The sequence below is a fragment of the Pelobates fuscus genome, chromosome 7 (assembly GCF_036172605.1).
Source record: "Pelobates fuscus isolate aPelFus1 chromosome 7, aPelFus1.pri, whole genome shotgun sequence".
NCBI classification, from domain to species: domain Eukaryota; kingdom Metazoa; phylum Chordata; class Amphibia; order Anura; family Pelobatidae; genus Pelobates; species Pelobates fuscus.
In genome coordinates this window covers 116,301,701-116,327,397 of record NC_086323.1, presented here as the reverse complement: position 1 = coordinate 116,327,397, position 25,697 = coordinate 116,301,701, and the positions used below count along the sequence as shown (strand labels likewise).

General features: G+C 42.6%; 2 protein-coding genes across 5 annotated transcripts in view; one reads left to right on the top strand and one right to left on the bottom strand.

The window, feature by feature from the left end:
- Window positions 1-25,697, bottom strand: part of CENPP (centromere protein P) — a 348,698-nt gene that overhangs the window by 231,369 nt on the left and 91,632 nt on the right. The gene's annotated exons all lie outside the window — the stretch shown is intronic.
- Window positions 2,309-8,349, top strand: OMD (osteomodulin). The gene is made up of 3 exons (XM_063427444.1): window positions 2,309-2,430; window positions 4,279-5,234; window positions 7,290-8,349. Exons 2-3 carry the CDS (start codon window positions 4,301-4,303, stop codon window positions 7,631-7,633), a joined length of 1,278 nt encoding a protein of 425 aa, XP_063283514.1. The 5' UTR covers window positions 2,309-2,430; window positions 4,279-4,300; the 3' UTR covers window positions 7,634-8,349.

Sequence of the window (25,697 nt, the reverse complement as noted above, 5' to 3'; positions counted from 1 at the left end):
CGTGCAAAAATTACATCTGCGCCTACTGTGTGCTGGAAACAGAGGTAATGAGCTTCCTCCTAGAACAAACAACACCAACCTCCAATGGCACTGTCTTCTCATACTACCCTTGACCATTTCTCAGTTTCTTCTGATTTCAATCTTTGCAGATCCACAAACTTCAAGAAAACTTTATTGTTCAAGTGTTAAAATCTTTACTATGTTAAGACCAAATTGCTCTTCCTCTACTACTGATTCTGCTCACTTGCCTATGTGCCCTCAGCTACTACCTTTAATCAACTTCCCAGTCAAACAAAAGTACCTACATATTAACAAACTTATAAAATTGTATTGTATGTTCTCTCTGTCCCTAATAAGAAATCAAAACCCCTTTTGCAAGTACAGAGTCAAGCATAGTCAGGGTCAAAAACACAGCCAACATCAGAATGCAATGCAGAACAAATAAAATTCGAGAGAGAGAGCGAGGTGGGGGAAAATGGCAAATAAATAAGCAAATACATAGTAGGAAATTGTTGCAATATGGAAAGGAACTTGCCATCCTTGTTTGTTCTAATAACATATCATTTATATGCACCATGTGTGTTCTGGAACCTCTATCCCAACATCTGCTGAGGACAAAAAACTTCACATTTGAACAGTTTAGAGGACAGACTTACTTAGGAAACAACCTGTGTTATGAAAACAGACAGTCCGTCTCTCTGGTCTTCCCTGCTTCTGTGCATGAAATGAAGCAGGGAAGGCTAAGGAGACCAACTATCCAACCCAAGGTGCACGTGTATGTGGCTGAAGGATACTGTCATATACTAAAGGTAGGGGATGCATTTTTCACATTTTATAGAAATACTTTGGTTGAAAACAAATGTACTTCCTTACAAAACATAATGAATAGATGGCTATAGTAAAAAAAAAATTGAAGTAGCAATTGTCCTTTGATATCAATACGATATAATTCTGCCAAAGCCTGGCCACGAGGACTCTCAGTATGTCTCAAACAGTTCACAAATGGTGTGACACAGACCTGAGGGATGGCACCATAACCATTACAAGTGCCCCTTTAATAAGAGGGCTTAACCATGTCAAAATTAATAAAGTCTGGTTCATTTAAAAACGCAAGAATCTAAATTATGAAGAAAAGAAGATATTTTCATTTTTTCTACGTATCAAATAAAGTTGTCCTGACACCCTCTTATCCAAGTGAACAGTTTCATTGTGAACTTCAAATAAAGGTTGGATGGCAGCGGTTTATTAACAAGTATATTTTCGTTTTTCTTCAACATGCTGAAAATAGGGTACAACTTTGCAGATAACCTGAAACTGTCAGGGATGTCGAAGAAGTAGGTCTCAGGAACTACAATTCCATTGATAATTTGCCAGCCTTATAGCTGATCAACCAACATGTGATTTGTAGTACTGCAACAGATGAAGATTTACGCTTTAGTCACTCCTGGTTTAAAGATTTGATCTATCAAGGCAGAAAACTAAATTAGGAGAAACAGAGGAAAAGCTCATTAGCAAAGTACCATATTTCATACGATTTGCAGAATTTACCTTGAGAGAATTAGACAAAAACCAGAGCCATAAACCATGAGTCCTCAAATTTTTATTCTTATAGCCGGGAATTTATAATGAGCACTGTGTTTCTCAAGTTTCCACTAGTGTCTTAAGATCAAAAATGTAAAAATCATGGTTTTCATTGCTAGTCAATCATATTAAATTGAACACAACTTACATTCTGCATTCAGATTACTAATGAGTACTTTAAAAAGGTATATTCTTGCCAAGTCTTGCCCATCTATCTTCAGAGAATATGCTTTAATCTATAACAAATGGCCATCATTTCACTGACAAACATGTCCAGACAAGAATTCTGAATGTCAAATATATGGGCATTTAAAACTAATTAGAAACAATCTGTCATATGTATGGCTTTTGTAAAATGTATATGCTGGTACAGTTACAGTGAAGAAGTTGAACGCAATCAACATTTATTCTGCACACAAATCACTTATTTTCCAATCCTAGACATAGTTAAACCTATTGTGCAACACAATCAAACCTCATTAAGAATCAATGTGGCTTAACTATAACAATGCTTAGAAGGCATTTAGCTTTTAAAGGAAAAGAATGAAGGCATAAAAGATACTCTGGCAAGTAAAATTGAAATGTATGTTAAGTTCATATTGTTCCATCAAGGTTTTTTTTGCAGCAAGGAATTTCTTGCCACACCTCAAACCAAAAATGAGAAGGGACTCAGATTAAACTCCCTGAACTTAGCCAAAATCACAAAGCATACACTTTTTTTTTTTTTTGCTCTAGGATAAGATGCACAATGAAAGGACTCACATAATTTTAGTCTATGTTAAGCTTTCGTAAGGAGATTGTCTCACAGCTTTGACTCTTGACAGACCAGATTCTTGGCGGCACGTCTTGGTAAGATTTTTGGGAAGCTTTATTTAAACAAAAATAAATATTTACTTCTCCTGTCACTTAGAGAAACAATAAAAAATTCAGGGATTGAGGTGTGATTTTTCTGAAATAGTAATTGTAATATTAAGAAGAGGGTATATTGGGGAACTGTAGATTCATAGTGACATATGTAATTTGCTGAAATTTAAGCAAAGGGAACAAAAAAATAACAAAATAACATTGTGCATTTAAAATATATTCTCTTGGCATGCCAAATTTAACAGCTGCGGGTTCTGAAAGGATTGAAACACACTCAAGCTATATTAGTGTTTGCATGTGGGCCAAGATGAGGAGTTCACAAGCATGTTTTGCATTAGAATAATTAGATTGCTTTGTGTATATGTGTTCCATAATTGATTTGCAATGCTTTTTGGGAAGCCTTTCTAAAAGGCTGTAACAAGACATAAAGTCACAAATCTCATTTGTATTATAGCACAAATGCAATTAATGTTCACTGATAGTGGCACTTGAGAAAAGGGGCTTGTGTCTCTAACTTTAAAAATCCTTTATAATTTCAGTCAGTCACACTTAGAAATTCAAAATATCTACATGTAGAAAGTCAACTAGCAAACAGAACAGTCCTTTATATACTAAAAAAAGGATGTTTTAGTGATAATAGTTGAAACAAGTGCTATGAGTACATTAACACAATACGAATACCTGTTATACAGTATCTAATTCCCTATGAAATCCATATTTATTACTTAGGTTTACAGTACAAAAAAAGCAAAACAAAAGAAGCTCTTTGGTGAAGTGACAGCTGTGGTTCTTAAATATGTTGTGCCTGGAAACCAATTAAAAAAAAGGGAGATGGCTCCCCTAGGACCTACCTACTTCCTTGGTGCATTTTGCAATTGCCACAATTAAAATACAAATTAAATTGTTTACATATCTGTAAAGATTATTGCTTTTTTTTTTTATCTTGTGTAAACGCTGACCTCTGTGGAAGTTATCATCCTTAGTACTACCTTTAGAAGTGTTTGGGATAGATGTGCTCTGCAGAGAACAATTTGAGTTCTACTAAATTACCCCAGTATGCCCCGATTCCCTAAAATCGGCACTTTTTCAAATGTATTGACACTATATTTGATTCCAATATTTAAAAAAACACACACATTTACCTCTATGCTATCATAAAGTATAGCAGTAAAAATTATAAACTGCCATCTATTTTTTTTACTACAATTACCTAAATGTAGTGTTTTACCACATCTACAATGCAGTATGGGGGTCGGGGGAGGTAAAGTTACATGCGCTGTGATGAAGACCATCTTGATGGATGGAGAAGAAAACTTACTCATTACATTTACTAGTGGTTTCATAAGTACAACATAAAGGATACATCTTAATACCTGACAAATCCAGCCTCCTTCCAAAGCATTGAAATGCAAAACATTGTAGGGATTTTAATGGTTTTCAACAGTTATCTTCCTCAACATGAAACCTTAAAGTTCATCTGTCTTGGCTAATTTTGGTTCATGTTGTTTTAAAGAGAAAGCAATGTCCAGTATGCTATCAGAATTACTAGCAAATGTTTAGATGTATCTTAGTTACTGGTATAACAGTAAAGAGTATGAAACTCATAGAGTGCACTACAGGGCAACGTGTTGTGTGTTTAAAAAGAGAACATCAGCATGGTGTCTAGATGTTGAATTAAAACATCACCCATTTGTCATCAAACACCAATAATGACATTTCAAGATCCCCATAAGAATTTTAGAACAAGAAATTTTAGTAAAGAGATATGCAATATATTAAAAAAAAAAAAAAAATTTGTGTATAATGTTTACAGATAATATCTTTTTGTTTTAGGTTTAGTCAGTAGGTGAGCAAAATGGGAATTCTGAACCAATACTTGGTTCTAATCTTACTGTGGGCGACCCAAGGATTGTCTCAGTACAATGAATATGACTATGATACAGACTATGGTCCTGAACGTGAAGATGAATTCCCTCCACAGTTCCAGTTTCCACATCCTGTTGACTATGCTGTGCCACATTTCCCTTATACAAATGACTGTGCTAGAGAATGCTACTGTTCTCCAGCGTTCCCCTTAGTCATGCATTGTGATAATCGGAAACTCAAGATTATTCCCCAGATCCCATCCCGCATTCAACAGCTCCATCTACAGTACAATGACATTGAAGCCGTGTCAGCAAAGTCATTCGTCAATGCTACAGGTCTGACAGAAATCAACCTGAGCCACAACAAAATTAAGTCAAACAAAATCGAGTTTGGTGCATTTGCAAAGTTGCCTCATCTTTCTCAACTTTTCTTACATCATAATGATTTAGAAGAGATTCCTTCACCTCTGCCCAGCTCTACTGAGAGGCTCTTTCTTGGTTTCAACATGATTAACAAAGTAAGAGAGAATGACTTCCAAGGCTTAGTAAACCTAACCATGTTAGATCTTTGTAACAACCAAATAGATTTTATCAAAGGGAAGACTCTGACCAAACTTAAGAACCTCATGCAGTTCAACATTTGCAACAACAAACTGCATTCAATGCCAGTAAAACTTCCAGCATCACTCATGTATCTGTCAATGGAAAATAATTCAATTTCTGAAATCCCTTCTGACTATTTCATACATCTTCCTAACCTTTTAGCTATTCGAATGTCACACAACAACTTGAAGAATGTCCCATTAAGAATGTTTAACCTTCCCCATCTTATGGAACTAAACTTGGGTCATAACAAACTACAGAATGTCTTCTATATTCCTAGATCACTGGAGCACTTATATCTTCAAGACAATGAGATTGAAAGTAAGTCACAAATGTATTTCCTTATTTATATAAATGGCCAAACATTCCATTATTACCCAGATAAAACTAAACTTTTTTCCCCCACTTATCTGAATAAAATGTTCTGAACAACTTGCTTGCCTTAGCTTATGTAAAAAGTATCTATATTGTGACCAACAATGACTTTCAGCAGATACATTCGAGAAAGCAACCATTTCTTGCATACCTGAATAGTGTGTCCTTGGCATTATTATTACCTGTGTATTAATGCAGATGTCATTCAAGCCAATAGTAACTTCAGTAAGATGTATTTATATGAGCTTCAAATATGAGTGGGAGGTATATCTTTTAGAGTTGCTTCTTTTCGATTAACATAAAAAGTGTTGTCTTTTAACATGTATATGCTTTAATAAAAACCTGGCTGTTAAACTGCACATGTTCTGAAAATATGGAAAGGCATGGAATCACATTATAGAGCACAGTTTTCATATTTTAAACTGAGGCATCACCAAGGAAATGGATGGAATCAGCAAAAACATTGTATTGGTAGTTGCGCACCTTTTACACCAGTTTTCAGATCAGGAAACTGTGATAAATTTTACTCATTGTATTCGTCAATTACCTGGCAATTTTATAGTTAATACTGGGTTCACCAAATCTAGGATACTAAGTGGCCATGGTGACAAAAGCAACATGGTGCCAATAATATGTCTCCCTGATGGTCTTAGGAGGTCTTTTGAGCTTCCCTGACTGGCCCTTATAGGTTGTTGTGGAGCAGCCTGTTTACGTGTGCTCCAGTGGTGGTCCTAGTTAATATTGCATCCTCTTTTCCCATTGCACAGCTGATTTACAACCAGCATTCACTACTTCCATTTATTCCTTAACCACTCCTTCCACCAGGTGCCTCTCATAAAAGTTTGCACCACCTTTCAGCACTATGTAGATAATTTCCACAAGCACAGTGCACCCATAATCTGTAAAGGGCTACACTATTTCTGCATGCTGCAATAGTAAATATATTGTTTTTGTTGATAAACAGTGGAAAACACAGTTTGAGAAAATGTTAGAGAAGCATATTTAGCCTTTGCATTATAGAATTAAAAGCTGCAACCTACATACTTTTTTACATAAACATATTAAAATAATTAAACTCTAAGTGACATGTGGAACTGATAACTATGTGCATAATAATTTAACATAATTTACCAAACCTAACAGTGGAAACTCCTTTAAGATTTCTGTGCTTTTCCTCTTGCCATGTTGTACAGCTAAAGTTTCAATTGCCCAAACTCCCTAGAAATGCAGACTTGGAAGAAAAAAGAAAAAAAAAGGAAGAGTCATATTCATGACCGAACTAATCTGCATCCTGTTCATGTTGCCCTTTTTATTATTGCGGTTTATCATATGTTAATATGCAATCATAAGTATATATTTAAAAACATATCATAGTTGATAATCTAACTTATTATTCATCTTTACTTAGTTATTTACAAAGTTATTGAAAGGAAAAGACTGCCTTTTTTTTGGAAACCCACGGAAAGAAAATCCAATGAATTACTATAGTCGGTGTCAATTTGCTCTAGCAACAAGGCTTAAAAATACAGAAAAGTAAACTACTGTAGTAACCCAGTAATCAAAATATACAGAATAGCAGAAGGTAAAAAAATAAAATAAAACCATAAAAATATTGTCTGGACAGCTCACTGAAACAGGTCTATAAACCAGGATTTGCAAATGATTTTAGAGTAATGTGTTCAAGAGTATCCCCAAATACTAAAACTAATATTTAAAGGGTTTCTCCAAGCACCAGGAACACTTCATTGATTTGCTGCCGCAGGCGTAATTACACCTAAGGCAGCATCATTTGGCAGCCAGGAATTGCCCTTGTCCTCCAGTGTTTTATAAATATGCTGTTTTCTTGTTTTGAGTAACCCTTTAAGAAAACAGTATATTTGGTATAGGAACAAAAAGTGAGCCATCTATTTCTCCCAAATGCTGACTCAAATACACACAAAAAAAAAATATACATCAAAGTTTTTGCTATGCAATTGATTTACAAATTTATTTCTGTTTCAGGTTTAAATATCACTTTTATGTGCCCAGGAATTGATCCAATAAACACAAACCGTCTGACCTACCTGCGTGTTGACCAAAACAAGTTAAAAGGACCTATAAGCACCTATGCCTTCCTTTGTTTTCCACACATACAAAGTATTTACTATGGTGAACAGAAGTATGATGGTAATGAAGAGCCACACCTACAGATACGGGTGATTCCCCCGTTCCCAATGGCAGAGAATGACGAGGATGATGATGATGACCGGGATGAAGGCCCACGATACCATGCAGGGTACCATCCGGAATATCGTGCACATGAACATGGAGAATCAGATGAGGACTTTGACGACTACTCATATTAACCATCATGTCAATATGCTACTTTAAAATCATAAACCCATCCCCATTAGATACCACACAGTCCCATTAGGTTTCAAACTGAATTTCTGTTATCTCGTTAATACTTTAATAGTCATCAGAGGCTGGGACTTTCAAATTTGACAGCAGGGCGTTGTGCAAGGACACATACAGAGACTAAAGCAATCCAACTAGGTGAAAGGGCTTTTCAAGTTTTATTATGGATTTGACATAGTTAATAATATGTTTATACTTCTCTAGGTAATCCCTTTTTTTTATCACTTATGATTCTACTGCAGAAATGTCAAGATTGTATGCATGAAACCACCTTTCCAATATCCCAGGCATATATTTATTGATTCACAGTTTATCATAGGGACACCTATCAGTATTGTTCATGCATATTTATATTCTAGTCTTACGAGTACACATTGGATTTAGGCACTTGTGCTGGTACATGGGCACAAAGTTATGGTTCTTTTTTTGTGCAAAAGTCATAGATTGCTTTGCTACATATTATTGAGGGGATATGTAAAAGTTGGGCAATTTTATTCTTTGTTCCAGAAGTGCAATATACACATATTTACAAATACTAACTTTAAATAAACAGTTTAAATAAACAGTTGGACAGCTAGCATTGCATACAAAAGCAATTAAAGCTTCCAGGGATGGATTTTTTTACTAGCCATGTTCCACCACACCTTTTATTTAACTTTTAGTCTGTGATATGTGATGGGTAGGAGGTAGGTACCAAAAACTCAAACTTGAAAACGGTTTGCTATGTTTTCAGTTTCTGCAAGGCCAGCAACAAGATATGTGGACGCAAAACAATTATTCTGATATGGTTAATTGCAGAGTTATATACAACCACAACACTCACTTATATAGGTAAGAAAACAAATATTCTAAAATGTTTCACATAAAATATTATTTCTAAAATTGTTTAGGATAGTAGCACATCCCACGGTCCCACACAATTGTGGCAAGCACACTTCCCAAGATCCCACACATCTGTGAGCACCAAGTAAGTTCTCTTGATCACATGATCACTTTTAACTGAACCCACGTCAGACGGGCTGGCAGGTAAAAGTTCTAGCAGGGCCTTTAAAACATAAATGTACATAACAGAACAAAAACAAATTTTCTTTACCAAACCATGAAAAGAATTAGAAAATGGGTGTATACCACTCATTTCACACATTTACACTTGTGCCTAAGACCATACAGACTATTCAAGAAAGTGAGAGTGCTTCCATAAATGTGTTTATTAAAAAATGATTATAAGCATCACTAATGCTTGTCGAAGTGGAACCGGGGTCGCGTTTTAGCAGTGTTCAACAGTATAATGTAGGTCTATTTTACGCCAAAATGACAAAGTCCCGTTCGAACGGGTGTTCGAATCTTCGAACGGGACTTCGTCTCCAGCCGCAGTGTCGAAGAGTAGGGGAAGGTACAGGTCAGCAGTGTTCGTGCAATTGTGTGGCCGATTTCCGTTCCAGGGATTTGACGGCACACACCGCTGACCGCGATCGACTGGATTCAAATGGCCGCCGCCACGTGTTCGACTGTCTAATGGCGGCCACTTCGACTACTTCGGCTGTATCCGAAGTGCCATATCCAATGTACCAATCCTTTGTCCAAAAATAGTTAAAGGGCCAGACATAGTCTTTTAGGTACAGGCAATGTGGATAATGATAAAAGCAAACAAAAGGTAGAGGTTCCCAGGCAACATGGTGGGGGTTTGTTCGGAGAATAGTGTTAGTGTGCTCTATAGCTCCCCCTCGGACACCAAGGACATTTCAAAAAATTATTGGGCTGCATATTATAGTAAACATGCACTGTACCAAAAAGATGAAAAAAGTCATTAAACAGTTTTGCAATTCAGCTCATCACCAAAGGATGATCTGCCTTTGAAACACGATATCTATCCAATCCAATGCTTCTCACGGTGAAGCATTGTTAGCATTCAGCATACTCAAAACAATTGCTAAATTCCACCAATCCAATATTTCCCTAAGAGAAAATCGAAAAGAACTCAAAGAGGAAGTCACTATCTGCTTTTTTTCCACTTGAGGCTCGTTTTCACTAAAATATGAACACTTACATTTCTCAAAAATGCCAATGGTTTTATATTGTCAAAGAAAATGAGCAACATTCAGATAAGTGGCTTTAGTGCTTTAAGTGTCCCTTTAAATATCCTGAAGAAAATGGATAACATACTTCTCAAATGTCCCCTTTGTTGGCCAAATTCCCTTGTCCATATTTATCACCCCTATGTCTCTTTTTGTTACAAGGTTGTAATTATAAATGTAATGCAGAGATCCGAGGCACTACTTGTTACTGAAGGAATATTCCTAGCATCAGAATCACTACAGTTTGTCGAAAATGTTAAGGTCCCAGGAGTTCCATCCCAATGTACGTTGTCGAGCAGTTTGAGAATGGTTTTACCATTTACTTTGAGTCCGCCAGACACTCATGGCCATCTCTTCTACCCCCAGAAGCGCATGAACTGAGCTAAGTTTGGCAGTGCAGGGAGGCACTCATTGACTGAACCGTCCCTGCACTGCAGGTATTAGCTCAGGGGATTTAACAGAAGCTCTAAGAGAGGAGCAAGAGAAGTGCCCAGCAGACCACCAGTAAAATGCCGAACTGTTCTGATACAGTTTGACTACTTACAGTGTAAGGACACGTGGGTAATCCTGCTTCCATAACTACTACACAATTATAGTGCTATAAAATAGGTGGCCTAACAAATAAAAAGCTGCAACAAGAAAAGGTGAACTTAAAGGAACAGTACTCACAATAGTGTGTTATACATTGATCAGCCAAAACATTAAAACCACTTGCCTAATATGATGAAAGTTCCTCTAGAGCTGCCAAAACAGCTCTGATGCGTTTGAAACATGAACTTCAGAAGACTTCTGAACGTGTCCTGTGGCATCTGGCAACAAGACATTAGCAGTAAGTCCCTTAAGTCCTGCATATTGCGAGGCGGTGCCTTTATGGATCAGATTTGTTGTTCCAGCACATCCCACAGATGTTCCATGCGTTTGAGATTTGGGTAATTTGGAGGCCGGGGCAACACCATGAACACTTTGTCATGTTCCTCAAACCATTCCTGAACAATTTTTGCAGTTTGGCAGGTTGCATTATCTTGCTGAAAGGGGCCACTGATATCAGGGAACAACACTGCCATGCAGTTGTGCATGTGGTCTGCAACCTCTAGATAGATGTTGCATGTCAAAGTAACATCCACATTAATACCAGGACCCAAGGCTTCCTAGCAAAACAGTTCCCTGAGCATAACACTGCCTAAGTAGACCTGCCTTCATCCCATAGCCATCTCTTTTCCAGGTAAACAACTTACCCAGCCATCCACCGGATTTTAATTAATATGCGATTCATCAGACCAGGTAACCATCTTCCATTGCTCTGCTTTCTGTGGTGGGCAGGGGTCATCATGGGTATTCTGATCGGTCTGACGCCAGGCAGCAAACTGTGTGTTCTGACACCTTTCCATCATAGCCAGCATTATGTTTTACAGCTATTTGAGCTACAATAGCTCTTCTGTGTGATCGGACCAGACGGCTAGCCCTTGCTCCCTACGTGCATCAATGAGTCTTTGGTGCCCATGACCCTATCATTAAGCTGTAGTTGTTCTGGTGACTATAGTGTCCCTTAAAAGTCAATCAAATCTTGCCCATTTTTTCCTGCTTCCAACACATGAAATTCAACAAACTGTTCACTTACTGTTTAATATATCCCATCCCTTGACAGATGTCATTGTAACAATACAATGGTCCAACCTCTCCTTCACCCTTCCTGTCCAATCATTCACCAAATCCTGCCGCTTCCATCTTAAAAACATAGCTCACATTCCGCTCCTATTTATTACTGGAAGTGGCTAAGGTGCTGGTCTTTGATGCTATCATCTCTCTCCTTGACTACTGCAATCCACTTCTCAGTGGTATTATGTGTTCCCAGCTTGCCCAGATACAGTCTAAAGGAAGAGAGGCTCATCTTCCTGTGGGCCTGCATCTCCCATGCCTCCCCCCTCTGTCAGTGCTTACACTGGCTTGCCATAAGATTTAGTTATAGGATATGCATTGTGTGTATAAGCATCAAAGCACTATCACTTTAATTGTTCAGTTTTGACAATTTTTTTAAAAATTGTGTTTATCGCTATAAATTTGCTTTAAATCTATTCACAATAATCTTAAAAAAAAATTAAATACACTTTAGTTCATTTAGCACTAGATCTATTTAATTTGTCTCCCATGTTGTAATTTGTGTAGGACATATCAAAACTGGAGTACTGTGGCTTAGTAGTTAGCTTAACAAGATATGGACATATAGTGGAACTAAATCCTCATATTTGTTTGCTGAGCTAGGTAAACTTAAGGTGCCTTATAAAATTTTAGTGTTCAAGAATTTTTATTGAGATTTTTAGAAGGGAAAGGGGTACAGAAAAAAGAGTGGGGTTTAACAAGCCAGTAATACAATACAATCTCGATAGCTTTAGTCACCTTTGGGTCTGACCCTCAGTTACATTCCGCACATATATACTTCGTGTGCCTATATATACTCCTATATATCTGCATACATATACCTACATACACGTGCACACCCAAATTTATACACAATTTTTACCCTTTTCTATACACGTTGTTGTCAATCAGATATAAGATCATTTATTCCAAATAGGTAACCTGAGGGTGGGATTACGTAGCTTCTCAGTGAAGGATGACTGTTATGTGTGAGTTAACCACCGGGTTCAGTGTTGGTATAGTATCAACGTCACCTTTAACAGCATGCACGCATCGTCTGCCAACCGGTGAAAATACATAGCTTATTCAAGTAGTTTAAGCATAGCGTTATGTCTGGGATATGTGTATTGTGGTGGTGCATTCGCCTCAGCCATGGTGTGGGAGACGGTGACACCCGCGTTAACATGGGGGCCCATCCGTCAGTCAACAGGGCTGTCGTGGCTTGTTGTGTTCCCTGACCTTTCCTATCACGGAGTGCCAGTGTGCAGTGGAGAGGGGATGCCTATGCCCTGACGGCAGGGCCCATGCTGTAGGTATCAGTGTCCTAGTCAGTCTGAGGGTATAGGTTACGTATGAGGCCTCCTTCCCTCTGGGGTCCTTAGGTCTCTAGCAGATGTCGCACGGTTGACATTTATAGTGCTATATATTGATTAGTAGGGGGGGGAAGATATGATATGTGGTAGAGTAATGTTGTATAAGGTAGGTTAGCTGGGGTAATGAAAAAGTGAAAGTAGGGGACCGCTGCATCGCGGGAACATTGTGTTTAGATCAGGTGCTTCGGGTCGGTGTAGTGTATCATGATAACGGGGCTGTGGGTTGTAGGGCATGTTGGATCCTAGCATGGTGTTAGATTGGAGAGGATGGGTGGTAGGTTTAGTATGTGTTTCAGGAGGTGAATGGTAGCCTCATCCCCATAGTTGAAGTGGTGTATGACACTCTTATTATTGTCGGTAAAGCTGAGTCTATGCTGCTAACCATTAACTTAGTGGGATGTGATACTATGCTTGCGTATAGAGTGCCTTAGGTCTGGGAGGCAAGCCCCTATGGGCGACTGCCCAGGGATAGCGGTATCAGCAGTAGGCGCAGCTGTGTATGACATTAGATAGAGAGCAAGTACAGTTATCGCATGCATTATTGCCTGCACAGAGGCACACCTTGTCCCAATAGTGGTATATACATTACATTCTACACCCATCAATATCGTTACATATGACATTTATCTAAATCGGTCAATAATGATAGTGCGTGTTACCATCGGTAGAGCTAGGTCTATGCTGCTGATCGTTAACTTAGTGGGACGTGGTACTATGCTTGCGTGTAGAATGTGCCTTAGGTCTGGGAAGCAAGCCCCTATGGGCGGCTGCCCTGGGAGAGCGGCATCCGCAGCAGGGCGGTTAGACTAAAGGGGCGGATGCCGGGGAGAGGACGGCCAGTGAGTGTAGCGCTTGCGTATATGCGTGACAGGGATGAGGTGTATACCTCTCGCTTAGCTGTTGCTATGGTCATGGCTATGAGTGGTGTAAGGGCCACCTCCCTGCCAATTGTACGTTTTCAGGATGCGGATACCGATCAACATGTGATCCTCGCGGGCGCTTGCGACCTGTGGCCGCCTGTGTCTCGATGAGGCAGTATGCTTCGATGTGGCATGTGTCACGGCCTGGGAGTTACTCTGCTCATGTGCCATTTGTCGGGGATCCCTAGGTCAGGCAGGGGTGTGCCACCAGCAGCGCCTGAACGATAGTAACTGGGCCTGCATCATCTGTCAGTTAGCGTGGTCTATCTATGTACTAAGTAAACTATCCCTACGTGGTGTAAGAGCGTTTAGCGGAGCAACGGGTATGGCCCACCCCCCGTGGTGCGGGTTAGTGGTCCGAGGATCCAGTTCTGGACGGGTATAGGCTGGAGACCCAGGCGCTGTAGGAAGAGTGGAACGTCCTCGGGGCACCGTGCCGTAACCCATTCGTTGCGGTGTCGGGCTTGGAGGCTAAATGGGAAGCCCCATCTGTACGGGATATTCCTTCCCCTGAGCGCAGTGGTGACTGGCCTCAGCGCTCTTCGCACTTCCAGGGTCGCCGGGGAGAGGTCTTGGTAGAGTGCAACCTCTGCCCCCTGGTACCTCCACGTTGCTCGTGCTCTGGCCGCCCGCATGATTCGTTCTTTCAGGGCAAAACTGTGGACGCAGCATATGATGTCTCTCGGTTCGCTGTCCTGCAGCCTCGGTCTCAGGGCACGGTGCGCCCTGTCAAATCTCATGTCTGCGGGAGCTTCGCCTCCGAGGATTGTGCGGAAAAGGCCTGCCAGCTTCTCCCCGACGTCCTCTTCACCTTCTGGCTCAGGCATTCCTCGGACCCTGATGTTGGAGCGGCGGCTCCGGTTATCCAGTTCTTCCACTTGCCTCCTCAGGGTAAGTAGCATTGTGCCTTGGCGAGTTATAGCCGTGTCTGCCGTAGTTGCTTGCTGTTGTGCGGTCCGGGCCTGTTCTTCCAGCGTGTGGATGCGGCCATTGTGAGTATCCACTTCTGCTTGGAGCGCAGCAACCGCCGATGTAATTTTCGCTGTAAGAGATGTCTCCAAAGCATGTAGGTCGGCTTTCGTGACCATTGTAGCAGCCAGTCGTCTTATTTCCGCGCCAATATCAGCTAGTGTCGTCTGCTCTTGGTCTGCAGAGGAGGAGGCCGGCGACATCGGCGCCATAGTTGTAAGTTGGGCCTCGTGGGTAGGCCCCACCGCAATCTGCAAGAATCCGTCCATCGGCCCCGTTTGTGGGCCTGGGGGTGCTCCCCTGGGGGTTTGGGGGTTGTCTGGTTTCTTAGTGCGCCCCATATCTTGTAGTTATCGATCAGATTATAGCTGTTAGGAGCTTGGTGGCGAGGAGCTCAGGGTTTAGACGTCCATTTTGCTCGGAGTCTAGGCCACGCCCCCCCTTATAAAATTTTAAACTGTATTTTTGTTTGTGCATTGTTCTTAACTCTGTAGTAAGTCAAAATGTTTGTCTCTATGCAGCACTATTGCTGAGAAATGCATGTTCCGGGTGTGCCCACAATTCCCTTTCCCCTCCCCCTCCATTTTTGTGACTTTTGTGACCTATGCCGCATTTCCATCACTTTTGTCACCCTGTCCATATCCCCCATTCTCCCACTTTTTACTCTGCCCTTGTGTCCTCTACCCTCTTATCTGCCACTCCCTGCTGCTCAAACCTTGGTTGTAGAAACATAGTCAAGCAGCATGGAAGTCAGAGTTCTAAGAGCACGCAGATACTGTGTGCAGGGGACAGGGAAATAACATAATGCAATCCCCCTCCTCTTTTAACAAACACAGCCCAGGCAGCTAATAGTCCTGGCTAAACTAAGCCACTATATATTAAATAAAACAGTTGTCTGGCATTTTAGATTGAGATGTGCCAAGCAGTCCCCTTTCTCCACAAAATTCACCAAAGGCTGATATTGTGATGAATCACAAAGCTGTAGTTAAAATCTGCAGTTATATTTGTCCATGACCTAATTCAGGTATACAATAACAAACAGACATTTCTGAAGCATAAATGTAGCTCCTTCGTCTTTCAAACTTTAGGTGGTATGGGATTGTAAGTTAATTAGTCTTGTTGTGTTCATTTGTAAATGTTAAACACAAACAACAATAATTATATCTTAACATATGAAGAACAGATGTTATAAATTAGAAGTTGTCTGTGTCTGAGATTACTGCTTTGATATATTTTGCAGTTTTACATAAAATCATCTTAAATGCATAATTTGATGTTCTATAATCAAACTTTACATGAGAAGTATGCACAAGCATAAACGGCTTCATCACACAACAGCTTCTAGCTAAATAAAATCATATGTAACAATACGGTTAAATACGGCTTACTAACTTTAACTACAGTATTTTACTTTGTGAACATTACCATACTGTCTTGCTTGTACTGGTTTTATCATTAATGTATTTTGCTTAGCTTTTCTCCCCAGGGCCTAGGCTTCCTCTGCTCAGCTCTCCTCCTCTTGCGACCAGGGCTGGTGCAAGGATTTTTGCCGCCATAGGCAAACAAAAATGTGCTGCCCCTCATATGTTCTACCCACCACGTGACATCACAATACCCCACCCATATGATCTGCCATATGGGCCAACGCCTGTGCTGCAACACAGTGTCTTTTCTCTGAAAAAGCAGTGTGTTTACATTAAAAAGCCTGCAGGGGCTACAGATACCAGAACCACTACATTAAGCTGTAGTAGTTCTGGTAACTATAATGGCCCTTTAATGTGAGGAAAATTAGAGATCAGTGCCACCAATAATATACTGGATTGCCTACTTACCACCAGATGAGGACAAGATGATGATGATGGGCTCAGGCTGCAGTCTGGCTCCACTGGTCTGGTGTAGAAGAGGATCTCTGGAGACTGTTTGTAACAGTGCTCACAAAAGTCTGTGTGTGAGTAGGGATGCATTGTGTGTTTCTGTGTATGTGTGTAGTTTGAAAGAGGGGTTTTGTGGGGTGGGGTAGGATAGGAAACAAAAGAACCAACGGTGTGTAAGCGCTATAGAATAAGATACAAACAGTATGGCAGCACTAAAACCCAGTGATACAGAAGATGTACACAGAATACAGACAAAATAGTTGCCAAAAAAGCACGCTAAACTGGTCTGAAAATATGACAGAGACAAATAATAGTGCAGACTATCTGAACTAGACAAAATATATAAAAAGGTGGGTATGAGGGAAAAAAAAACTCACATATACCAGAGCTCTAACACCCCTGGCTCTGGGTTTGCAAAGCTCCACTCTGGAAGCATGTGGAGGCGGGCGAAACGCGTCACATACACGTCACTAGAGAGGCGGATCCGGAAGTTGATCACGTGATCGGGACGGACGAAACCAGGAAATGACTTTCTGTTTGCTTTTTATATGCTTTTATGTGGGTAGCTATACCAGCATAACCCACCACTTCTAAAGTAAGAGTTTTTAATCATTGTTTTTTAATAAACTGTGTTTGGTACTATTCAATTGGAGGTCCTGCCTCTCTCTATCCTATATTGCACAGCACCACCAGCTTCCAGTGAATATACTGCCTGGAGTTTTTATCAGTGTGGGGATTTTCCTTCTCCAGTGGAGCTTTGAAAACACAGAGCCAGGGGTGATAGGGCTCTGGTATATGTGAGTTTTTTCCCTCATACCCCCTCCCCCCCTTTTTATATATTTTGTCTAGTCCAGATAGTCTGCACTATTATTTATCTCTGGCATGTGCCAATCCAATGCTTCTCATAGAGGAGTACTGGGAACCGGACGTACAAGCATGACGAGTGTCACACATGCATCCAAGCTTCCACTTGGAAAGCATTGATTCAATTATTTTCCTATAGGGAATAATGTACTGCAGCAATTTATCTTAATAAGGGGGTACAATAGAAAAGAAATAAGAAACAGACTATTTTAGCTGTTTAAAAGAAACAGGAGGTTATTGAGAACCCTGCTTGAGAGCTTGCCACTACAGTGCAAATATCTAAGACATTTCTAAACTAATTAAACATGATATTGTTTAAATTATTTTATAGGCAGCACCATTTGAAGAGGGTGGGGTGCTGCCTATAAAAGCATGTCTGCGTTATCATTGAGTCTTATCATCTAGGCTCTGAATATTGTAAGCGTAATCACCAATTTTTGTTTGCATGTTGCACTTTTCTCAGTATCATCTGCACGATTGTTTTATTTTTATTTTTTTTCATGTTAAACCACATCAAGAGTTATAATATATTAAATTAGGGGTAAGCAAATCATTGTGTGTATTTTTCCCAATGCTCCACTTTTAGAATTTTTAAGTAAAATACTTGTAAATTGTTTTCTCTGTTGAGACACTGGTTGACTCACTGTTGAGAATCTAGATACATTCTACAGAAAGTTAAGAGCAGTCTTCACTCAACAATTTTTTAATGGCTGCTATATTATTATTATTATTATTACTGGTATTTATATAGCGCCAGCATATTCCGTGGCGCTGATAATATTATCAAAGGGGGAGATTTAATAAATAATACTATTACAAAAACTTACATGAACAATAGGTTGAAGAGGGCCCTGCTCAAACAAGCTTACAGTCTATAGGAGGTGGGGCATAAAACACAACAGGACAGGAGGTAGCAATCAAACAAGGTGGAGTGAAGCAGAGATGGAGGAGAGAATAGAGTGCTGCCCTTTATGAGAGAGCAAGGGACAGGTATGTGAGGTAGAGTTTACTCTAAGAGGCCATAAGCTTTCCTAAAGAGATGGGTTTTGAGGCACTTTTTAAATGATTCAAGACTAGGGGAGCTTGATGGTCGTAGGCAGGCTATTCCAAAGGAAAGGAGCCACCAGCGAGAAGTCCTGCAAGCGGGTGCAAGCAGCGGACAGGAGAAGGTCACGGGCAGAGCGGAGAGACCGAGAAGGGCCATACCTGCGGATCAGTGAAGAGATATAGAAGGGGTTAGAATTGGTCAGTGCTTTAGAGGTGTGGATTAGTACCTTGAATTGATTCCTATAGGATACAGGAAGCCAATGTAAGGACTGATAGAGGGGAGAGGTGTGAGAGGAGCGACAGGAGAGGAAAATCAGTCTAGTTGCAGCATTCATTACAGACTGCAGCAGGGCTATACAACTTGTGGGATGACCAATTAAGAGAGAGTTACAATGATCCTGGCGAGAGATTATGAGAGCATGGACAAGCTCCTTAGTAGCATCTTGTGTAAGAAAGGGGCGGATGAAGGCTATGTTTTTAAGGTGGAATCCACAGGATTTGGTAACAGACTGGATGTGAGGCAGGAATCAAGTAATGCCAAGACAACGTGCTTGCAAGGATGGACTGATGTCGGTACCACTAACTTGAATGGAGAGCGAAAGAGGAGGATCAGTATTAGGAGGAGGAAAGACACGGAGTTCAGTTTTAGAGAGATTACGTTTCAAAAAGCGGTAGGACATCCAATCAAAGATGAAGGAAAAGGCAAGCAGTGACACGTTGCAGGACGGCAGGGGAGAGGTTAGGGGGAGGAAAGGCATATCTGAGTGTCATCAGCGTACAGGTGGCATTGGAATCCAAATTAGGTAATAAGTTTGCCAAGAGAGGCAGTATAAAGAGAAAATAGAAGAGGACCAGGTACAGAGCCTTGGGGATCTCCAACAGAGACAGGACGAAGGGAGGAGGTATCATCAAGAAAGGACACTGAATGAGAGTTGGGAGAGATAAGAGGAAAACCAAGAGAGGACAGTGTCACAAAGACCGAGTGATTGAAGAGTTTGGAGAAGGAGAACATAGTCAGCAGTGTCAAAGGGAGCAGAGAGGTCAAGAAGAATTAGTATGGAGTAGTGCCATTTGGATTTAGCTATGATTAGGTCATTAGTGACTTTAATAAGAGCAGTCTCAGTAGAGTGGAGGGGGCGGAAGCCAGACTGAAGAGGGTCAAGGAGAGAGTTGGAATTGAGGAAACAAGTCAGACGGGTAAAGACCAGTCTTTTCAGAAACTTTGAGGAAAAGGGGAGCAGGGATATGGGACCATAGTTAGAAGGGGAGGAGGGGTCAAGAGCAGTTGAAGATGTGAAGACATGAGGAGAGAGATCTGATAAGGTGAGACAGGACAGGATCAAGCAGGCAAGTGGTGGGGTGAGAGGAAAGGAGAAGCGCAGCCACCTCTTGTTCAGTAGCCTGGGAGAAAGTCTGAAGGGTAGGAAAGGCATAATCCAGGTGTGGTTGAGATGTAGAGGGGCAAGGTGGTGAGAATTCTTTCCTTAGATGTATAATCTTGTCGGTAAAGAAGCATGCAAAGCTATCGGCTGTAAGGTAAGTTTGGAGGGTGGCCACAGCAGGGCAAAGAAGGGAGTTAAAGATATTAAAAAGACTCCTGGGATTGCAGGAGCATGAGCTAATGAGGGAGGAAAAATATGACTGTTTGGCAAGGGCAAGGGCTGTGCTGTATGAACGCAACATGAATTCGTAGTGGAGGAAGGCAGACTGGGGGTGTGACTTCCTCCAGCAGCGTTCAGCAGAACGGGAGAATCTCTGCAGGTAGCGTGTTGATTTAGTGTGCCATGGTTGGGGGGGGTGTTCTCCTTAAAGTGCATGTTTGGAGCAGGGCTGCAGCGTCCAGGGCAGAGATGAGGATAGTGTTATATGAGGAGATAGCCAGTGAGGGACAGGAGAAAGTAGGGAATATAGATAACGCTATAGATAAACCTTTGCTATCTCTTTCAATGCAAAATCGAAGGGGTCCTGCTTGTACATGCCTAATTGCAGGCCTGCTGGTGATCATTTATAATATGCGTTAAGACAGATCTCATCCAAAAATTTCATGCAGTGTAAAACAATATATATATATATAGATATAGAGAGTGAGACAGAGAGAGAGAGACAGAGTGAGAGAGAGCGCGCGTCTCTGTCATTGTTGGTCATTTTATGATATGATGCAGTGTATTGAACAATCTTCAGAAATAAGTGACAAAATCATAAATTTATACCTTATATTAAAGTTAAGTAAAACACTGAATTAGACAGCTGTCATAATACCACTAATAATGCATGGCCTCCTCACCACAATAATGTACTAACTTTATCACATCTAACTACTAAATGTATGCTTCAAGTTTAAGTACACAATTTTGTTTTCACATTTACTTTATCCTTTTATTAACCCTGATCTACCCAACAATCCTATACAGACTCCTTACGCACCACAGCTGCTTAAAGCAGCTCTGTCACCTCAAACTTAAGTTTCTCCTATTGTTTCTTCTTTCCCTCTCTTAAAAACTTTTCCTAATTCCTAATCTCTCTCTCTTTAAAACATAAAACATCGGGACTACTTTGTCTTGTGTATTTTCCTACGCTTGACAATTGTGACCAAAGGGTATACAGCTTTAATGCACTCTCCAGTTCCTTTATATATACACACATATACATGCAGAGCAGAGGCGGCTCTAGACTTTATGAGGCCTTAGGCGAAACGCAAACATGAGGCCCCACTAACAAAAAAAAGTGTCACATATACACATTGATGCACTGTCTACCTGTGTATGTGCCTGAGAGTGTGTCTGACAAAGAGTATCCTTGTGTGTGTGAATGTATGTCTCTGAACATGTTTGCGTTTTTGTCTGAGACCCTATGTGTATGGGGTAGCTGCTTGAAGTGTGTTGTGTGTATGGGGGGGGGGAGAGGCGGGTGATGGTGAGAGGGGGGTGATGGTGAGAGGGAGGGGGGGTGATGGTGAGAGGGGGGTTGATGGTGAGAGGGAGGGGGGGTGATGGTGAGAGGGGGGTGATGGTGAGAGGGGGGTTGATGGGGGGGGGTGATGGCGAGAGGGAGAGGGGGGTGATGGCGAGAGGGAGAGGGGGGTGATGGCGAGAGGGAGAGGGGGGTGATGGCGAGAGGGAGAGGGGGGTGATGGCGAGAGGGAGAGGGGGGGTGATGGCGAGAGGGAGAGGGGGGGTGATGGCGAGAGGGAGAGGGGGGTGATGGCGAGAGGGAGAGGGGGGGTGATGGCGAGAGGGAGAGGGGGGGTGATGGCGAGAGGGAGAGGGGGGGTGATGGCGAGAGGGAGAGGGGGGGTGATGGCGAGAGGGAGTGATGGCGAGAGGGAGAGGGAGAGGGGGGTGATGGCGAGAGGGAGGGGGGGGTGAGGCTGAGTGGGGTGATGCTGAGGGTGGTGGGGGTAGTGGTGAGGGGGGTGATGCTGAAGGTGGTGGGGGTGAGGCTGAGTGGGGTGATGCTGAGGGTGGTGGGGGCTAGGGGTGGTGGGGGTGATGGTGAGGGGGGTGAGGCTGAGGGTGGTGGTGGCTAGGGGTAGTGAGGCTGAGGGTGGTGGGAGGTGAGGCTGAGGGTGGTGGGGGGTGAGGCTGAGGGGGGCTGGGGGTGAGACTGAGGGGGGTGATGCTGAGGGTGGTGGGGGCTGATGGTGAGGGTGGTGGGGGCTAGGGGTGGTGAGGCTGAGGGTGGTGGGGGTAGTGGTGAGGGTGGTGGGGGTGATGGTGAGGGTGGTGGGGGCTAGGGGTGGTGAGGCTGAGGGTGGTGAGACTGAGGGGGGTGATGCTGAGGGTGGTGGGTGATGGGGGCTAGGGGTGGTGAGGCTGAGGGTGGTGGGGGTGATGGTGGTGGGGGTGGTGAGGCTGAGGGTGGTGGTGGGGGGATGGTGAGGCTGGGGGTAAGGCTGAGTGTGGTGATGGTGACTGGGGGGGTGAGGCTGAGTGTGTTGGGGGGTGATGGGGAGGGAGAGCCTACCTGGATTTCCCTGGTGGTCCAGTGGGCTCCCTGGTGGTCCGGTGGCCATTGCTCTCGGTCTGCAGCTCCGCAGAGCTGCAGACCGAGTAGTCTCGCGAGATTTCAGAGCGTTGCCGTGGTAACCCGCGGCAACGCTCTGATTGGCCAATTCTCGCGAGTCACATGGTCTGCAGCTCTGCACACTGCGGAGCTGCAGACCAGTGTCTGCGATGGTGGCCGGGCAGCCAGGAGGGGCCTCGCACCCGGCGGCATACCGGGCAAGCCGCCGGGCCCCCTCCTGGTGTCAGGTCCTCGGTCACTGACCGAGGACCTGACACACTCTGCCAACAGGCGGTTTAGGCGGCCGCCTAAACGGCCTAATTAGAGAGCCGCCTCTGATGCAGAGCATTAGAGCATTCAGGAGATATTCAGACTCATTCATATTTTTGCTTTATGTTGCAAACTCATGTTCTAATTTTTTAATGTTTCTTTACACCAATCTACACTGAATACATAATAACTACAAAGCAAAAAAAACGGATATTTGAAAACTTAGCAAATTTATGCTTTGTGCTTTGACATTCGAAATTTAGCTTAGATGCAACCCATTTCACAGGCCATCTTTGAGATGTTTTACATTTTGTTTGGAGGCCAGTTGTGTCAAATTCAGCTGTCATTTGGAAATAAACACACCTGTCTATATAAGTTATCATGGCTGTAAAGGCATATCAGAGCAAACACCAAGCCATAAGGGCATAGAAACTGTTTGCAGAGCTCTGATGCAGAATTGTTAAAAGACAGATTTGGGGAAGGATACAAAATTGTGGCTGCTTTGAAAGATTCCAAAGGACACTCGGTTCCAAAATTCCTTAAAGGACCACTATAGTACCAGGAAAACAAACCATTTTTCCTGGCACTATGTAGTCCTTAGGTCCCCTTCAGCCACTTACTTTTCTCCGGCGCTGGTGACCTCTCCTCCTCCTGCCGACGTCAGTGCCGAATGGGCATGCGCGGCAAGTGCCACGCTCGCATTCAAACCGCCCATAGGAAAACATTACCTAATGCTTTCCTATAGACGTGAGTGTCTTCTCACTGTGATTTTCACAGTGAGAATCGCAGAAACAGCCTCTAGTGGCTGTCAGTGAGACAGCCACTAGAGGCTGGATTAACCCTCAGTGTAAACATTCTCTGAAACTGCTATGTTTTCAACTGCAGGGTTAAAACTAGAGTGACCTGGCACCCAGACCACTTAATTGAGCTGAAGCGGTCTGGGTGCTTCAGTACCAATATTCCAGGCGAATGGAATATTGGTGTGTTTTTCGTTTTTTTCTCGTAGCTACAAGTAAACCTGCAAAATGTATTACTACAATTTCAAATAGGTGAAAAAGAGGACAAAAAGTGTGAACTATAAGATAAGACAGGGCTTATATGTGACACATTTCTAAATATATATGTTTGGGGCCATTCATATTTCTAATGCGAGAAAGCACAAAAAGTAGTCTTAAATGGCCAGTTTTCAAGCTGTGAAAGCAGCATGGGAATGCTGGTTCTTCAAGAGCCAGGAATCTAGCTTGTGCTCTCTGTTTTTATACAGACAGCATTGTATCTGTAATTTTCCGAAATGACAAACCATGAGACAGCTGGATCTGACGAGCAGATGTTCAACATTTCAGCTGACAAAGAAAGCCTAATTTAAAAAACATGTGAAGTAAAACGCTCATAAATAGGTTATATCCCTGCAGTGTAATTTTTAAAGCCAACATTACACATAAATATGAGAGAAAGTGCAAATGCGTGTGTTCCATAATTTATAAGTACATGAAATGAGAAAAAAAAAAATCAGAAATCCTGAGGAAAAAAACACTTGCAGCTAATGATCGCAACAACTGGAGTAATAATTAAAGTGGCATATTTGCATAGATCTTCCAAAGGTGATATCCCTGATTGGGGCGCAGTTGTCCAGGGATGCACCTATAGGAAAATATACACCACCTACTTTCTTTAGCTCCTAGTGTGGGACATGGCACATGTGTAAGAGCACGTCACTGATGTGTATGGAGGACTCCGCAAGATCATGGGATCCTCCAGAGGCCACATGAAACACATGCTTCTGTCAGTAATTTGGTTGTTTAAAAGGGGAACTGCAAGCAGGGCCGGTGCAAGGATTTTAGGGTACACAGACGAAGATGATTTTGGCGCCGCCCCAATAGCATGTTCACCTTTTGTGTATTATTCCCTTTTTTTTTTTAAATGTCTTACCTCCTTTAGGATATCTTATCCCCTATTTTTTCACCATTGTGTGTCTTACACCTCACTTGTATATCTCTTACAACACCCCTTTGTGTGTCTTACTCCCTTCCAGCCACTTTCGGTGTCTCCTTCTCTACCAACCCCTTTGTCTTTTAGTCTTACCAGCTTAGTTTCTCTCTCCCTTCTCTTTCATTGGTCCCCCCTACCCCAGTGTTCCTTTTGCCTTCCCTCCCCTGTACCTTAGTGCCCCCCCTTAATTTTCCTCTCTCTCCCCCCAGTGTTCATCTTCCCCCCTCATTTTTTACTTTCCTCCCCCTCCCCCTCCCCATAGTGATCTTTCCTCCCCCTCCCCCTCCCCAAGTCATCTTTCCTCCCCCTCCCCAAGTCATCTTTCCTCCCCCTCCCCAAGTCATCTTTCCTCCCCCTCCCCAAGTCATCTTTCCTCCCCCTCCCCAAGTCATCTTTCCTCCCCCTCCCCAAGTCATCTTTCCTCCCCCTCCCCCTCCCCATAGTGATCTTTCCTCCCCCTCCCCCTCCCCATAGTGATCTTTCCTCCCCCTCCCCATAGTGATCTTTTCTCCCCCTCCCCATAGTGATCTTTCCTCCCCCTCCCCATAGTGATCTTTCCTCCCCCTCCCCATAGTGATCTTTCCTCCCCCTCCCCATAGTGATCTTTCCTCCCCCTCCCCATAGTGATCTTTCCTCCCCCTCCCCATAGTGATCTTTCCTCCCCCTCCCCATAGTGATCTTTCCTTCCCCTCCCCATAGTGATCTTTCCTCCCCCTCCCCCTCCCCCATAGTGATCTTTCCTCCCCCTCCCCCATAGTGATCTTTCCTCCCCCTCCCCCATAGTGATCTTTCCTCCCCCTCCTCCATAGTGATCTTTCCTCCCCCTCCCCCATAGTGATCTTTCCTCCCCCTCCCCCATAGTGATCTTTCCTCCCCCTCCTCCATAGTGATCTTTCCTCCCCCTCCTCCATAGTGATCTTTCCTCCCCCTCCTCCATAGTGATCTTTCCTCCCCCTCCTCCATAGTGATCTTTCCTCCCCCTCCTCCATAGTGA

Coding starts and splice junctions, on each gene's coding strand:
- OMD (XM_063427444.1), top strand. CDS start 4,301: ATGGGAATTCTGAACCAATACTTGGTTCTAATCTTACTGTGGGCGACC. Junction 5,235..7,289: donor TCAAGACAATGAGATTGAAA/GTAAGTCACAAA, acceptor TTTCTGTTTCAG/GTTTAAATATCACTTTTATG.